Genomic DNA, 16,760 nt, shown 5'->3' on the forward strand with positions numbered 1-16,760 from the left:
GAGCTATAAATATTCTCCTTTGTTTTCTCCCCCCCCCCGCGCGCAAAAGATAAAAGACAGACAGAATGAAACCAAACCTACAAACCTGACCCAAGGAAAAAGAAAGAAAGAAAGAAAAAAGTGCACATAACAAATACACCGTTAAGGAGCAAAGTTTTCCTATTTCTCCTTCCCCCGTCTCAATCGTAAAGCTTCGGAGGGCGCCCCCCCCTTCCCCCTGCAGAGCCAGGGACTCACCAGGAGAGGGCGGTGACGGCCAGGCGCTTGGCTTTGTCGTACTGGAACTTCCAGAGGGGGAGCAGCGTCCCCATGTTGTCCCGATACTCGTCGGAGGCGTCCTCGAAGTACTTGAAATCTAGCAGAAAACGAACGCCGCTTTTAGACCGGCATTGGCAAACCGTTGCGCAAACTAAGTTTAGGGCAGGGGTGTCCAAACTTGGGAACTTTAAGACTTGTGGACTTCAACTCCCAGAATTCCCCAACCACCCCTGGTTTAAGGGGACCAAGGTGGGCCAATTACGATTGCGCAACTTCAATGAACAAATGAGGCTGGCCCGTGATGGGGAAGCCGTGGCGTGCAGGCCACTGGCGGCACACCGAGCCCCAACTCAGCTCCACCGCTTGCACGCGCACTTCCATGCACGCGCACCTCCCGCCGGCCAGCTGATTTTTGGGTCTGTGCTGCGCATGCAGGAGACACGTGCATGCACGGGAGGGCGGGGTCAAGTGTGCATGCACGGGGGAGCATTTGGGGGTGCGGTGTTTCCCCCCACACCCCATTTTTGGTCCCAGGGGGCTTCAGGGAGGCCTGCTAGGCCCAAAACGGAGGGCGGGGAGGGGGTTACATGCATTGGCATGGGAGGTGGGGGCACAGGGGGGGTCACACGAAAGCATAAGGGGTGGGGCACACGGGTGTCCCACACACATTGCACACTGTGTGGGCTCCCATGCGCAAGGGGCACACAGGCACAGGAGGAGAGAAAGGTTTTCCATCGCGGATACAGGCAGTGATTCCCAACCTTGGTGACCTAAAGACAGGTGGACGTCAAGTGCCAGAATTCTAGGAGCTGAAGTCCAGCTACCTTCCGTTTGTCCAAAGTTGAGGAGTGCTGGTACTGCCTTGGGTTTTCTGCTTGAGCAGGAGGTTGGACTAGAAGATCTCCCAGGTCCCTTCTGCTGTATCGTTTATTCATCAGTTGAACAATTAGCCTCCAGAAGTTGTGGGTGCGACCACGGGAGGCCTTTAAGAAGAGACTGGATAGCTATTGGTCTCAAATGGTACAGGGCCGTGATGGCAAGCCTAGGGCATGCGTGCCAGAAGTGGCACAGGGAGCCCTATCTGTGGGCACGCAAACCAGCTGCTTTTCTGGTTTCTGGCATGCACATGTGCACCGGCCAGCTGGTCTTTGTGGGCGCGAGAGTGCCAGAAAACAGCCCCCAAAACAGGCATGTGCGTGGCAGCCCGTTACTCTTCTGGTTTCTGGCATGCACATGTGCCCTGGCCAGCTGGCATTCATGGGTGCCAGAGGGCTGGAAAATGGCCTGGAAATGACCCCCCAAAAGGCTGGAAAACGGCCCAAAACGCCCAAAACCCAGGTATGTGTGTACCAGCCAGCTGCTCTTTGGGTTTCTAGTGCCCCCATGCACAAGAGGATCAGCTGGTTGGCGCACATATGTGTACCAGAAACCCAAAGACCAGCTGGCCGGTGTGGTCTTGGGGTGTCCGGTTGTCCAGCATGCACACATGCCTGCATGTTCCAGTTTGGGCCTTCGGTGCCGAAAAGGTTCGACATCACTGTTCTAGGCAGTGGGGTTGGAAGACCTCCGAGGTCCCTTCTGTTACACTGTTAATTAATCCATGGAACAACTTGCCTCCAGGCCTTTTAGGTGCTCCACTGAAAAGACTTTGAAGGAATATAGAGGTAAAAGCTTAATGGCCTTTTATAGCTACGGTGGACCTCTCAGAAGCTACTTATGACATTCACCCTTATGACCCACATCAGGGACTGGAAACGGAAGGAAGGGCTCATCGGAGCCAAGGAAGGCAGCGAGAAGAAGCGACAGCCTATGGAGATCCTCCATCATCCAGGTCAGGGCTGTCCCAAAGGTGCTTTTTTCACGAGGCGAATGGACTTTCTTTGAAGACGTTTCGTTCCTCATCCGAGAAGCTTCTTCAGCTCTGACTGGAGGGTGGCGAATGGAAGGATTTATTCTCCTTGCACACAGCCGGTCATTTGCATGCTTTTTAGAGGGTCCTTGAGGCCACTTGGAGTTTTGTCAGTGTCCTTGGGGCTCGCCTGAGTTTATGAAGTGGTTCTTTTGTTCATAAGCACGTGGCCCAACATAGGAGAACAAACCCACCGTAGATCCAGCAGTCCACCTGCATTTAAGAGAGACAGAGAGGACCGCTGGGTTGAAACAGCGGACGAAGAGACCGTCTCTGTCCAAATTGGACAGCCCCCCTTCAACAGAGGGGGGGGGGTGATATGACATCATCTACCTCCAGTCTACAACAGGGTCCTTTCAGCAGTTCCAAGAAGGCTCCGCACTAAACCTCCAAGTGGCCTCTCAAAGGATGCAAATGACCAGCCATCTGCAAGGACGGTAAATCCTTCCCTTCCCCACCATCCAGTCAGAGTTGAAGAAGCTTCTTGGATGAGAAGCGAAACGTCTTCAAGGAAAAACCAGAAAGTCCAGTTGCCCCTTGAAACAAAAGCACCCCTGGTAGGAGAAGCGTGCTGCTTTCAGGCAGCGTCCCAGCCAGCCTTCCGGGTCCTCACCTTGAGCGATGTCATCGAAAGTGTTCTGGTTGACCATCCGCTCCACGATCTTGGCCGCCTTGGCCACCTTGTTGATGTCGTCACTCTGTGGAAAAAAAGGGGGAAAGATTTGCGAGCGAAGGAAGGAGGCCCTGGGAGTACGTCTGCTTGGTGCACTGGACAACACACCCTTCGGCTTTGGGATTTCCTATTGCAAGACGTGGTGCTGGCCAGTAGTTGGAGTGGTGGAACCTCCAGCTAGGATGGAGGGAGGGTAACATCTGCAAGGCTGGAAGGGAGGAGGGGTTGGGGGGGAGGAGGAGGAGGGTCATCGTAGGGTCCTTGGTGCTCTCTGAGCTTGGCTGTTTTCTTGCAGACGTTTTATTATCCAACTGGGTAACATCATCTGTGCTCGAAGACAGTAGAGTCTGCAGAGAAGAGGAGGAGGAGGGAGGAGGGGTGTGGGGTCCTTGGCACTCTCTGAGCTTGGTGGTTTTCTTGCAGACATTTTATTACCTAACTAGGCAACATCACCTGTGCTAGAAGGGAGTAGTGCTTGCAGAGAAGAGGAGGAGGAGGAGGAGGAGGAGGAGGAGGAGGAGGAGGAAAATGACGACTGTGGGGTCCTTGGTGCTCTCTGAGTTGGGGTTTTTCCTTGCAGACCTTTCATGACCCAACTAGGGAACATCATCAGTCGGGCCATAAAACACCTGCAAGAAAACCACCCTTTTAAGAGTCTTGGGGAATTGACTTTCCCAGCCCAGCTTGCTCACTTGCAAACTCTTTGCCGGGAGGGCTGGCTTAGCAATTCTCCCTTTCTGGGGAATATTCAGTGATATTATTTTACGCAGCAGCAACAACGGAAGCCTTCGACACGAGGCCCCGTATCTGTTCGTGGGAAATAAACATTCTGGCCCCAATTGCGATATTCACCTTCGAAAAAGGAAAAAGAAAGAGGGGAACTTACATTTATCTTGGAGCTGAAGATTGCCTGCCACAAATAATCCCTCTTTTGCAGACTTTTAATTACTTAAGAAATAAAATACCGACACCAATAACGTTCCCCAGGGAGGATCTCTGCAACGTTGGTTGGCATGGAAACCACCCGTTTGCCCAAAATGAATAGGATACAGCCAGAAATTTGGCTGACAGCTTTAGTCCAAACCAATGGAGCAATGGCAGGGCTTATTCCGAGCCTTCCTTAAATAGGAAAGGGTTGCGTGGCCGAATGCTCCAGTATCCTAAAGACAAAGGTTTATCCCCATAAAGCTGCTAGTGAGGGATCCTTGGGGCTCTCTGAACTTTCTTGCAGACATTTCATGACCCATCTAGGGAACTTCATCAGTGCTACGGATGTTAGTTTGGGTAAAGAAACATTTACAAGGAAAGGAGGGGGGAGGGGAGAGGAGGACTGTGAATTCCTTGGTGCTCTCTAAACTTGCTTGCTCTCTTGCAGATTGTTTCATTATCCAAACTATATAACATCATCAGTGCTAGGGATGGTACCGTTTGGTAATGCAACATCTGGAAGAAAAGGAGGGAGGGGGAGGACCACGAGGATGATAACAGTGGTGGGATCCTTTGTTGTTTTCTTGCAGATGTTTCATTATCCTAACTAGGTAACATCATCAGTGCTAGAAGAGAACAGAGGTTACAGAGAGGAGGAGGGGGAGGGGGAGGAGGGGGGGAGGTTAGGTTTAGGTTTATTGGACTTATATGCCGCTCTTCTCCCAAAGGACTCAGGGTGGCATACAACATAAAAACACATATTACAAAAGTTAAAAGAAAGATTAAATAGAATATCCAAAAAAACCCAATAAACATTTACAATGAGATTTAGAAATTAGATTAAAATTAACAATTAAAATTAATAATTTATTTTCTTCAGGCCAGGCCGGCTTGCTGGAAAAGCCAACTTTTTAGGGCGTGTCAGAAGGACCGGAGGTAAAGGATTATGCGAAGCTCCGGGGGCAGCTCATTCCAGAGGGAAGGCGCTCCCACAGAGAAGGGTCTCCCCCTGGGGGTCACCAGCCGACACTGTCTGGCCGACGGCACCCTGAGGAGGCCAACTCTGTGGGATCGCACTGGACGGTGGGAGGCTACTGGTGGCAGTAGGTGGTCTCGCAGGTACCCTGGGCCTAAGCCATGGAGCGCTTTAAGGGTCACCGCCCCAAGTCCCTTCTGGGAGAGGGCACGGTTTATAAATTAAATTAAAGTTAAAGTTATATTAGTACCTTGAATCGCACCCGGAAAACAACCGGCAACCAGTGCAGGCCGCCTAAAAGGGGCGTCACATGGGAGCACCTAGGTACCCCCATGACAACCCGCGCAGCTGCATTCTGGACCAGCTGAAGCCTCCAGGTGCTCTTCAAGGGCAGCCCCATGTAGAGAGCATTGCAGTAGTCCAGGCAAGAAAGGACGAGGGCATGAGTGACTGTGCACAGAGTATCCCGATCCAGGAAGGGGCGCAACTGACGTACCAGGCGAACCTGGTAAAAGGCCTCCCTGGTCACGGCCGTCAGGTGTTCTTCTAAACTAAGCCGCATATCCAGGAGGACTCCCAGATTGCGTCCCTTCTCTGAGGGGGCTAAAATTTCTCCCCCTATCGTCAAAGATGGAACAAGATGCACAAATTGGGATGACGGAAACCACAGCCACTCAGTCTTGGAGGGATTGAGCTTGAGCCTGTTCCTGCCCATCCAGATCCGCACAGCCTCCAGGCATCGGGACATCACGTCGAGGGCATCGTTTGGGTGGTTTGGGGAAGAGATGAAAAGTTGGGTATCATCAGCATATTGATGATACCGTACCCCAAAACCATGGATGATCTCGCCCAGCGGTTTCATGTATATGTTGAACAGGAGGGGTGAGAGAACCGACCCCTGGGGCACCCCACAAGTGACGCGCCTGGGGGTCGATCTCTGCCCTCCAGTCAACACAAACTGCGACCGATCCGACAGATAGGAGGTGAACCACCACAAAACGGTGACCCCCACTCCCAACCCCCCGAGTCTTCGCAGTAGGATAACATGATCAATGGTATCGAAAGCCATCAAGAGGTCTAATAGGACCAGGACAGAGGAACAACCCCTGTCCCGGGTTCCCCAGAGATCATCAACCAACGTGACCAATGCCGTCTCCGTGCTGTACCCGGGCCTGAAACCTGACTGAAATGGATCCAGATAGGCAACTTCGTCCAAGTACTGGGGAAGCTGACATGCTACCGCACTCAACAAAATGGAGGTTGGAGACCGGACAATAGTTGGCTAAAGAGGCTGGGTCCAGGGAAGGCTTCTTAAGGAGGGGCCTCACCACTGCCTCCGTCAAGGCGGTGGGAAAGAACCCTTCTCTCAATGAAGCGTTGGTAATCGCCTGGGGCCAGCCTCGTGTCACCTCCCAGGAAGCCGAAACTAACCAAGAGGGACACGGGTCCAGCACACAAGTGGCAGCACTGAGTCTCCCCATAATCCTGTCCATGCCTTCGGGGGTCACAGGGTCAAACCCATCCCAGATTGTCTCCACAAGATTAATCCCCGTCAACTTGCCCGAATCTACCCAGTCAGAGTCCAAGCCTGTCCGGATCTGAGCGATTTTATCCTGCAGATATTGGACTAATTCCTGTTCCTGTTCCAATTTCTGTTTCTTCCTAATGATCTATTTCGCGCAGGCTCATATTTCTGAGATGCAACACTGTCAATCTGTTATTCCGTCTTTTACTGTCTCTTTTGAATGGTGTGTAGACATTGTTCCTCTCTATGTGCCCGTCGATGGCTGATTGGTGTGAATGCCGGACTTCCGGAAATTCCCAAGCACAGTGTTTCATCTTTTTTGAGCCAGGAATAACATCCCAAGTGCCCAGTCCTCATGAGATTTACCACCGTCAGTTAAGACTCACTTCCCAGTAGGGACTTTTGTGACTGTTAAAGAGGCTCGTTAACAGACAGTCCTCAACCTACAACCTCAATGGAGCCCCACATTTCTGCAGCTAAGGGAGGCATTGGTTACATGGATTTTGTCCCATTTTACGACCTTCCTTGCCACATTTGTTAAGTGAAATCACTGGGGTGGTTCAGTGAGGAGCAGGATTGGGAAGTGAATCTGGGTTTTCCCGTTGACCTTTGCTTGTCGGAAGGTCACTACAGGGGGTTGCTCGACCCCAGGATGCTGCAACCATCATAAATATGGGTCGGCTATCAAAGGTCCGAATTTTGATCATGTGACCATGGGGAATGCTGCAACAGTTTTAAGTGTGAAACATGGTCATAAGTACTGTAGGCACAAAAATGGAAGGACAATTTCGATTCCCACCGTGGACGAATGGCTACAGGAGCGGATGGAGTTGGCAGAAATGGCTAAATGGACCGTTTTGATGGGAAAAAAAAGAATATAAGTAGTTTTTTGGCTGCATGGAAACCACTTCTGGACTTTGTGCTCGAGGTGGGGGGGGGGAATGGAACTTTTGATTTTGGCTTTTACTGATTAGATTGATTCGTTTTTATAGCAATGGCTAGTTTATGTTATTATGAGGTTAGAGTACAGTACTGCTGGTTACTTCTGCTGACTGCTGTCGGCCTCCAATTTGGAAGTTCGAATCTCACCAGGCTCAAGGTGGACTCAGCCTTCCATCCTTCTGATGTGGGTAAAATGAGGACAAGAGGCTGACACTCTAAACCGCTTAGAGAGGGCTGTAAAGCACTGTAAAGCGGTAGATAAGTCTAAGTGGTATTGCTATTTATTTTTTCCTTCCTTCCTTCCTTCCTTCCTTCCTTCCTTCCTTCCTTTCCTTCCTTCCTTCCTTCCTTCCTTCCTTCCTTCCTTCCTTTCCTTCCTTCCTTCCTTCCTTCCTTCCTTTCCTTCCTTCCTTCCTTCCTTCCTTTCCTTCCTTCCTTCCTTCCTTTCCTTCCTTCCTTCCTTCCTTCCTTCCTTCCTTTCCTTCCTTCCTTCCTTCCTTCCTTCCTTCCTTCCTTCCTTTCCTTCCTTCCTTCCTTCCTTCCTTCCTTCCTTTCCTTCCTTCCTTCCTTCCTTCCTTCCTTTCCTTCCTTCCTTCCTTCCTTCCTTCCTTTCCTTCCTTCCTTCCTTCCTTTCCTTCCTTCCTTCCTTCCTTCCTTTCCTTCCTTCCTTCCTTCCTTCCTTCCTTCCTTCCTTCCTTCCTTTCCTTCCTTCCTTCCTTCCTTCCTTCCTTCCTTCCTTTCCTTCCTTCCTTCCTTCCTTCCTTCCTTCCTTCCTTTCCTTCCTTCCTTCCTTCCTTCCTTCCTTCCTTCCTTTCCTTCCTTCCTTCCTTCCTTCCTTCCTTCCTTCCTTCCTTCCTTTCCTTCCTTCCTTCCTTCCTTTCCTTCCTTCCTTCCTTCCTTCCTTCCTTCCTTCCTTCCTTTCCTTCCTTCCTTCCTTCCTTCCTTCCTTCCTTTCCTTCCTTCCTTCCTTCCTTCCTTCCTTCCTTCCTTTCCTTCCTTCCTTCCTTCCTTCCTTCCTTCCTTTCCTTCCTTTCCTTCCTTCCTTCCTTCCTTCCTTCCTTTCCTTCCTTCCTTCCTTCCTTCCTTCCTTCCTTTCCTTCCTTCCTTCCTTCCACGAGCTGTTGCAGCACAGTGGTTAGAATGCAGTATTGCAGGCTGATTCTGCCCACAGTCAGCGGTTCAATCCTGACTGGCTCAAGGTTGACTCAGCCTTCCGTCCTTCCGAGGTGGATAGGACCCAAATTGTTGGGGGCAAGAGGCTGACTGTGTAAACTGCTTAGAGAGGGCTATAAAAGCAATATGAACTGTTATATAAGTCTAAGCGCTATTGCTATTATGGAAAAGTAAAAAGTTGTGGTTTGATGTTAACGCTTTATCTTACAACAGAGGGAGAAGCAAATCAAAGCTTTTTCTAACTCTAACCCTACATGTCTTCATTTTTCTATTTTGTATTTTATCCTATAATCTAACGAATGTTTAAAGATGGGGGGGGGAAGGCCGTAAGTCCCTTTTTTCAATGATGTTGTAACGTGAAACAGTCACTAAATGAACTGTTGTAAATTGAGGACTAGCTGTACAGGGGTGCATAATTCAGCAGTGAAGTTTCAGGCTCCACGCAGATACAGGGAGATATTTTTCTTCCCAGCCTTGTGAAGAAAACACGCCGAGCGAGGGCTTGAGGCTTAATCCATCATTAGCCCTTGAATTGTCGGTCTAATTAAATCAGCCGTCCAATCCTTTTTCCTTGCCATCCGTTTTCGTTCCGAAAAATCAATTAATAGGCTTAAATCGATCGTCTCTCCCTTGCCACCCACTGGGCTCCATCAAGGGCAGCCGTAATGGGTTCCTCGCATTTGGTTTAGTGTCCCGCATGAACTCGGCTAACTCTCGCGCTGATTTTTTATTCAACAAACCACGGTTAATCTGGTAGTCCTGGGTGGGATTAGCGGATTCTGGAACGGCTTTGTTCCCTAGGCTGTTCGTCTGGTAAACTGGCAAGATTCGTCTTTCTCGCCATGTTACATGCATACATCCACAGCAGTCTGTGTTGTTTCTCTGTCACAGAATATAGGTTTGTGCATAATTTTGTATTTATTTATTTATTTTATTGTGTTCATGTGGTGTATATTAGAGGTGGTAACCTTTCAGAGCTGTATGCAATGGAATTTCATTTTAATGTATGCCAATTAGTGTACATTCAAAGTGACCATAAGGTTATTATTCTATTCTATTCTCTCTTAACTTCTCTTCTCTTCTCTTAACTTCTATTCTATTCTATTCTTCAGTTCTATTTTCTTCTATTCTACTCTCTCTTCTCTTAACTTGTATTCTATTCTGTTCTTCTGTTCTATTCTATTCTCTATTCTATTCTATTCTCTTAACTTCTATTCTATTCTATTCTTCAGTTCTATTCTATTCTCTATTCTCTTCTCTTAACTAGCTACTACAAACTATCTGCCCTCTTCCGCCCATAATGGACCGCACCCAGGCCTCCATCTATTTATTTACCATCCATCTTCCAACCGATCACCTGGCCAACATAAGATCTTCCCACCTAGTTGTGATCGTGGACATTTCTTTCCTCCCATTAGATCCTGGCTTATTGATTTTAACATCAACAGCACCCTGACTTTGTCATAGCTTTTTACCATTACGTATTCGAGGTCGGACTTGCTCCAGCTGCGGGAATCCCCCCTCTCGCAGGCATGGCCCTTTGCCCCCTCCGGGGCCCACCTTGATGACGGGTTTGTGAACCCAGAGAGGTGGAGGAAGCGCAAACTTAGGGGGTTTTTAATGAAATGTTTTCTATCCTTTTTAGGGGGCTCCAGGGTGGGGGAGCGGGGGCGGGTGGGTCAGATCAGGAGCGATGTGAGAGCTGGGCCTCCAGGTGTGGTCGTGAGCAGAAGGAGCGGAAGGGAGGAGGAGGGGGAGGATATCATTCCTATACAGGGCTCTTTAATTCCAACGGTCGCAGGGAGGGGCAGATACGAGGACAGATTAAGAACTTATAGTCGGTTGGGAGACCGTGGTTGCTGGTTACACCCGGTCGCTTGTACCAATCCCTGCGGTCTAGGTGGTCAAGAGTTACAGACCCAGGGCCTGAGGCTGTTGTTATGCAATGCGAGGTCCGTTGTTAACAAGGCCCCCCTCATTCACGATCTAATTTTAGAGGGGGAGCCGGACCTCGCGGGAATAACGGAGACCTGGTTGGGCCACGAGGGAGGTCTTCCCCTCGTGGAAATGTGCCCACCAGGCTACCGAGCATTTCATCAGCCCCGGGCCCGGGGAAGGGGCAGTGGGGTGGCAGTAATTATTCGGGAGGACTTAGAGCCGAGGGAGTCTACTGCGCCACAGACGTCCGGATGTGAATCCCTTGTTGTGAAATGGGGCCCTGGGAGACAGTTGGGCCTGCTGATAGTATACCTGGCTCCTCGCTATACATCAGCGGCCCTGCCTGAACTCCTCGAGCTGATCGCATCGGTGGCGGTTGAGACCCCCAAACTTTTAGTGATGGGGGATTTTAACCTGCCATCGATGGGAGAAGCATCAGAGGGGGTTCGGGAGTTCATGGCTTCCATGACAGCCATGGACCTGACTCAAATGATTCAGGGCCCGACACACGAGGGAGGACACACTCTGGACCTCGTTTTTGTCTCTGGCCAGTGGTTGAGTGATCTGGGAGGAGGGGACTTAACCATCACTCCCCTGTCATGGTCAGATCACTCACTCCTTCGTCTTGACTTCCCTGGTGCTACCTCCCGCTGCGGGGAGGCGGAACCGGAAAGCACTAGATGGTTCCGCCCCAGGCGCCTGATGGAACCAGATAGGTTCCAGACGGAGCTTGGGCCACCTCCTGTAACCTTGACCCGCCCCCGGGTAGAGGACCTGGTGGTCGCGTGGAATAATGCGACTACCGGGGCCTTGAACCGGGTGGCGCCTTTGCGGCCTCTCCGGCGGCAACGATCCACCCTGGCCCCTTGGTTTACCGAGGAGCTGAGGGTGATGAAATGCCGCAAGAGACGTCTAGAGAGTCGTTGGAGATCCTCTCGTTCCGAACTTGATCGAACACAGGCACGAGCCCATTTAAGGACGTACCTTGTGGCATAGAGAGTGGCCAAACGCCAATATTGTGCCACTCTCATTGCATCCGCAGAGAACCGCCCTGCCACCCTGTTTCGGGTGTCCCGCTCCCTCTTGTTTCAGAGGCCGCAGGAGGCCCCTCTACAGGGCAGGGCAGAGGAATTTGGGAAATACCTGCAGGATAAAATCGCTCAAATTCGGAAGGATTGGGTCCCTGTTAGTGGTCCTATGGAGACGTCCGTGGCGAGTCTTGAGGAATCGACCTGGGAGGAGTTTGACTTGGTTGCCATCGAGGATTTGGACAGATTGCGTGGACGACTGCGACCCACCACATGTTTATTGGACCCGTGCCCCTCCTGGCTTGTACTGGCATCCTGGGAGGTTACACGAGACTGGCTCCTGGGCCTAGTGAACGCCTCGCTGAGCGAGGGGTCTCTCCCGGCCGCCTTGAAAGAGGCGGTGGTGAGACCCTTGCTCAAGAAGCCTTCCCTGGATCCTTTGGAGCTGGCCAATTATCGTCCTGTCTCCAACCTTCCCTTTTTGGCGAAGGTTGTAGAGAGTGTGGTGGCCTACCAGTTTCCACGGCATCTGGAGAAAAATGATTATCTAGACCCGCGCCAGTCCGGCTTCCGCCCCGGTCACAGCACGGAGACGGCCTTGGTCGCGTTGGTGGATGATCTCTGGAGGGCCAGAGATAGAGGTTGTTCCTCTATCCTGGTCCTATTAGACCTCTCGGCGGCTTTTGATACCATCGACCATGGTATCCTGCTGCGCCGGCTGGAGGGGTTGGGGGTCCGGGGCACCGTTTTGCGGTGGTTCAGCTCCTACCTTTCTGGCCGGACGCAGCGTGTGTTGGCAGGGGAGGAGAGGTCGACCCTACGCCCCCTTACTTGTGGGGTGCCACAGGGGTCGGTCCTCTCGCCACTCCTGTTCAACACATATATGAAGCCGCTGGGTGAGATCATCCGTGGTTTCGGGGTGGGATACCATCTGTACGCTGATGATACTCAGCTGTACTTTTCCACCCCGAACCACCCCAACGAGGCCATCGAAGTGATGTCCCGGTGTGTGGAAGCCGTACGGATCTGGATGGATGACAACCGACTCAAACTCAACCCCTCCAAGACGGAGTGGCTGTGGGTACCGGCTCCCCGGTTCAGCCAATTAATTCCATCATTGGCCATCGGGGGCATTCAACTTGCCCCCGTGGAGCGGGCGCGCAATTTGGGCGTCCTCCTGGATGCCCGGCTGTCCATGGATGACCATGTGACAGCCGTGGCAAGGGGGGCGTTCCACCAGGTTCGCCTGGTGCGCCAATTGCGCCCCCTACTGGACCGGGACGCCTTGCGCACAGTCACTCATGCGCTGGTGACGTCTCGCTTGGACTACTGTAACGCTCTCTACATGGGGCTTCCCTTGAAATGCACCCGGAGGCTACAGTTGGTCCAGAATGCAGCCGCGCGGGTAATTATGGGGAGTACTAGGTACTCCCATGTGACACCATTCCTGCGCGAGCTGCACTGGCTTCCTGTGGTCTATCGGGTGCGTTTCAAGGTTTTGATAACAATCTTTAAAGCGCTCCATGGCTTAGGACCTAGTTACTTGCGGGATCGTATTCTGCCCCATACATCCCTGCGACCAATCCGCTCGCACAGAGAGGGCCTCCTCCAGGTGCCGTCCACCAGACAGTGTCGAGGGGCGGCGCCTAGGAGTAGAGCCTTCTCTGTGGCGGGCCCAGCCCTGTGGAATGACCTCCCCCCGGATATTAGGAATACCTCTGACCTCCGCTCCTTTCGTGTAAAGCTCAAGACCCACCTTTTTCAAGTTGCTGGCCTGGCTCAACTTTGATCCAACTATATCGCTCCTGACGGGTTTTTTATTTGGGGGATTTTAATTGTATTCAATTTATTTAGGGGTTTTTAAACATTGTGTTTTTACTTGTTTTTATCTATCAGTTCACCTCCTCCTTGTATATGTCGTATATATGTCTTGGTATATGTTTTGTTATATGTATGTCGATATATTTATTTCCTATGTTTTGTTGTACGCCGCCCCGAGTCCTTCGGGAGAGGGTGCGGCTAAGAAATAAATATTTATTATTATTTATTATTATTATTAACTTCTATTCTATTCTATTCTTCAGTTCTATTCTATTCTCTATTCTCTCTTCTCTTCTCTTCTCTTAACTTGTATTCTATTCTATTCTTCTGTTCTATTCTATTCCATTCTCTATTCTCTTCTATTCTATTCTCTATTCTCTTAACTTCTATTCTATTCTATTCTCTATTATCTTAACTTCTATTCTATTCTATTTCTATTCCCTTACCAACAACGAAGCAGTAAAAAATAGTCTAATCAAGAAACCAATAACACTAGCAACCCTGACCAAGGCACTTGAATTTAAACAGAGAGCAAACCCCACTCATTTCTAGTGCTGATGATGTTACCTAGTTGGGTCATGAAACATCTGCAAGAAATCAGCCAAGCTCAGAGAGCACCAAGGGCCCCACAGTCTCCCTCCTCCTCCTCCTCCTCCTCCTCCTCCTCCTCCTCCTCCCTCCTTATCCTTCTTCCAGAAACCTCACTGGACTAGCCTGTTAAGATTGAACCACTTTGCTTCTTTCAAACCTAACTTGCCAATGAACTGGCAGAGGGAAGGGGGAAATGGAATGTCAAGAGTGTATGTGGAGATCGTGAGAGCCTGGAAACCATCAAGGTCACCGCTGCAGATGCTGGAGAAAGAGACGGACTGTTCCTATAACAGGAAGACGTCTTATAATTGGACAATGTGGTTAACCAGATGTGGTGAGAAAGGGAAGCTATTGTTTAACTAAGCAAGCGTTTGTGTGGGAAAACCGGAGCTGGTTTTGATTCTTCAGTACCAAAATGCTGTATCCGATAAAGTTTTACTTTAGAGAATTCGAAGCTTCCCAGAGTGTTTCCTTATTTCACATACACTAGTCAGGCAGTTGACATCTGGTCCCATAAAACCTTTCTGAGGGTTTTTTGGAGTTTGATGTACAGGTAGTCCTCAACTTACGACCAGAGTTGAGCCCCAACTTTCTGAGAGAGAGAGTCATTAAGTGAGTTTTGACCAATTTCATGACCTTTCTGGCCCCAATTGTTAAGGGTATCGCTGCAGTTGTTAAGTCAGGAACATGGTTGTTAAGTGAATCTGCCTTCCCCATTGACTTTACTGGTCAGGAGGTCGCAAAAGGGGATCACGTGACCCCAGGACACTGTGACTGTCATAAATACAAGTCAGTTGCCAAGCTATCTGAATGTACATCATGTGACCACGGGGGTGCTGCAATGGTTGTGTGAAAAATGGCCATCAGTCACTTTTTCAGTGCCATTAGAACTTTGAACGGTCACTAAACGAATGGTTGTAAGTTGAGGACTACCTATATAAAATATCAGCTAGAGCGACCAGAAGAGAATTTTATTTAATTGGCTAATATTGATGAATGTATTCTGTTTTATTTTTCTTTATGTATACTGAGAACATATGCACCAAAGACAAATTCCTTGTGTGTCTAATCCAGGGGTGTCCAAACTTGGGAACTTTAAGACTTGTGGACTTCAACTCCCAGAATTCCCCATGGGGAATTCTGGGAGTTGAAGTCCACAAGTCTTAAAGTTCCCAAGTTTGGACACCCCTGGTCTAATCACACTTGGCCAATAAAGAATCCTGTTCTGTTCCATTCCATTCCATATTTTCTAATCCTATTCTATCCTATCCTATCTTCTATTCTACTCTATTCCATTCCATTCCATTCTTTTCTATTAAAAGGTGGAGATACGATGATGGCCTGAAGAAAGACTAGAATTAAAGCACACTTAACACAACACAGAGAGATGCAACAGCACCTGTGATTCCATAGAGGTTAATTTCCTTCCCATCATTTTGTCTTCCTTCTTGGTCACGGGAGCTTTCTGTTTTTCTTTCTCCTTTGACTTTTCCAGTTTTTGAAGTTCTTCCACATAAACGTCGTAGATGGTCCACTAAGAGGGGCAAAGAGAGCATCAGTCGTAGATTCACAGAAGCGGAAGATGCTTTTTTTGGTTCAGCTAGTCCAGTGTTTTTCAAACTTGGCAGCTGTGAAAGGTGTGGACTTCAACTCCCAGAATTCCCCAGCCAGCATAGCTGAATTCTGGGAGTTGAAGTCCACATCTCTTACCAAGCTTGAAAAAACACTAATTCGGTCCCCATGTATTCTCCTAGAAAATGCCAAGCAAGCATAGAAAGCAACACAACCAAAATTAGAGATGTGCCAATTACCGTCGTGCAACAGTACCTGCGCGCAAAGGTTTGCAAAATTTGAATCCCAAACAGGAATCGAAACAGGATGAAGGAGAGGGAGACGTCCAGGCTGAGAGAGGCCCAAGCAAGAAAGAACTGCAGCAAACAAGAAAGTGGGTTTAGGAAGGAGGGAAGGAAAAAGCAAAGAAGATAGAAAGGTAGAATCTGGAAGCAAAGCTCTTTCACTGTTCCATAAGAAAATTCCCCAAGTGCCTATAACTAAGGACAGGGAGGAAGAGCTAAGATCCTGCCAGGCACACAGAAAAAGAGGAAAAATAACGTTAAACAGACCTTCAATTCCAATTCAAGATTTTTTTTATTTTTTTAATACAAATTATATATATTATAGGAACAAAGCATTGCCCGGATTTTTTTCTTTTACACCCTGTCAGATTCCTAAAAGTGATACTGCCTTTCAGTTGGGAGGAGGGGGCCCTTGGAGTCAATTTATTGGCAGTGCCTGTGACAATTGATATTTACAACTGGTTTCCTGGCACTGAAATGCCTGAGATCCCATCACCTTTTGGGGGAATGTTTATGATGGCCATGTGGGACGTTTCACTTTACTGTCTAACAGAAGGTAGCCATGGGAATGTATGTTTATTCAGCTCTCCGGGCAGTTGATAAAGGAAACATCTTCACACTTGCGTATTGGCTAGAATCTGCATTCTAACAAATGGGAGGGGTCTCTATTGCTTTAATTCTACTTGCATTGCCTAAGGGGATTCAGATGTTGCTTTGAATTTAATGGCTTCCATTCTTCTTAATAAAAGGTTCCTTTTGAAATACTCTGTTTCAAGAGTCTTCATCCTCTTAAGTTAGGAGAGGAGCCCTTACACACCTTCTCATTTACATAGTCCATTTTACATCAAAGTTTTCTTTTCACTTTCAGCCAAATTATTCTCTCCTATTATTTTCATCTTTACACTTGTTTTTCTTAATACATAAACAATATCTTCCATTGCCCCTTCAAAGTTACCCCAAATATCCCTTTCTTATTTTCTCCATTGGTGTATTTTACTGTAAACAACATATATCTTCTAATTCAATTTGAACACAAAGAGCATTTCTTTCAATTTTTGTACAATTAACAACATACAATAATTTCTTTATTTCTTTATTCATTATATAACAATGACAATCTTACTATTATTTCTCTTTGGTCTA

General features: G+C 48.8%; 1 protein-coding gene across 1 annotated transcript in view; it reads right to left on the reverse strand.

Annotated features, from left to right (window-relative positions):
• Positions 1–16,760, reverse strand: part of DNAI1 (dynein axonemal intermediate chain 1) — a gene marked incomplete at both ends in the record, with an annotated part of 91,430 nt that overhangs the window by 37,783 nt on the left and 36,887 nt on the right. Inside the window, 3 exons of the mRNA XM_081940455.1 lie at positions 238–355; positions 2,781–2,865; positions 15,161–15,295. Of these exons, the coding sequence (XP_081796581.1) occupies positions 238–355; positions 2,781–2,865; positions 15,161–15,295 (338 nt within the window). The remainder of the gene's footprint in view (positions 1–237; positions 356–2,780; positions 2,866–15,160; positions 15,296–16,760) is intronic.

The sequence above is a fragment of the Natrix helvetica genome (assembly GCF_964273705.1).
Source record: "Natrix helvetica genome assembly, chromosome: 2".
Lineage (NCBI taxonomy): Eukaryota > Metazoa > Chordata > Lepidosauria > Squamata > Natricidae > Natrix > Natrix helvetica.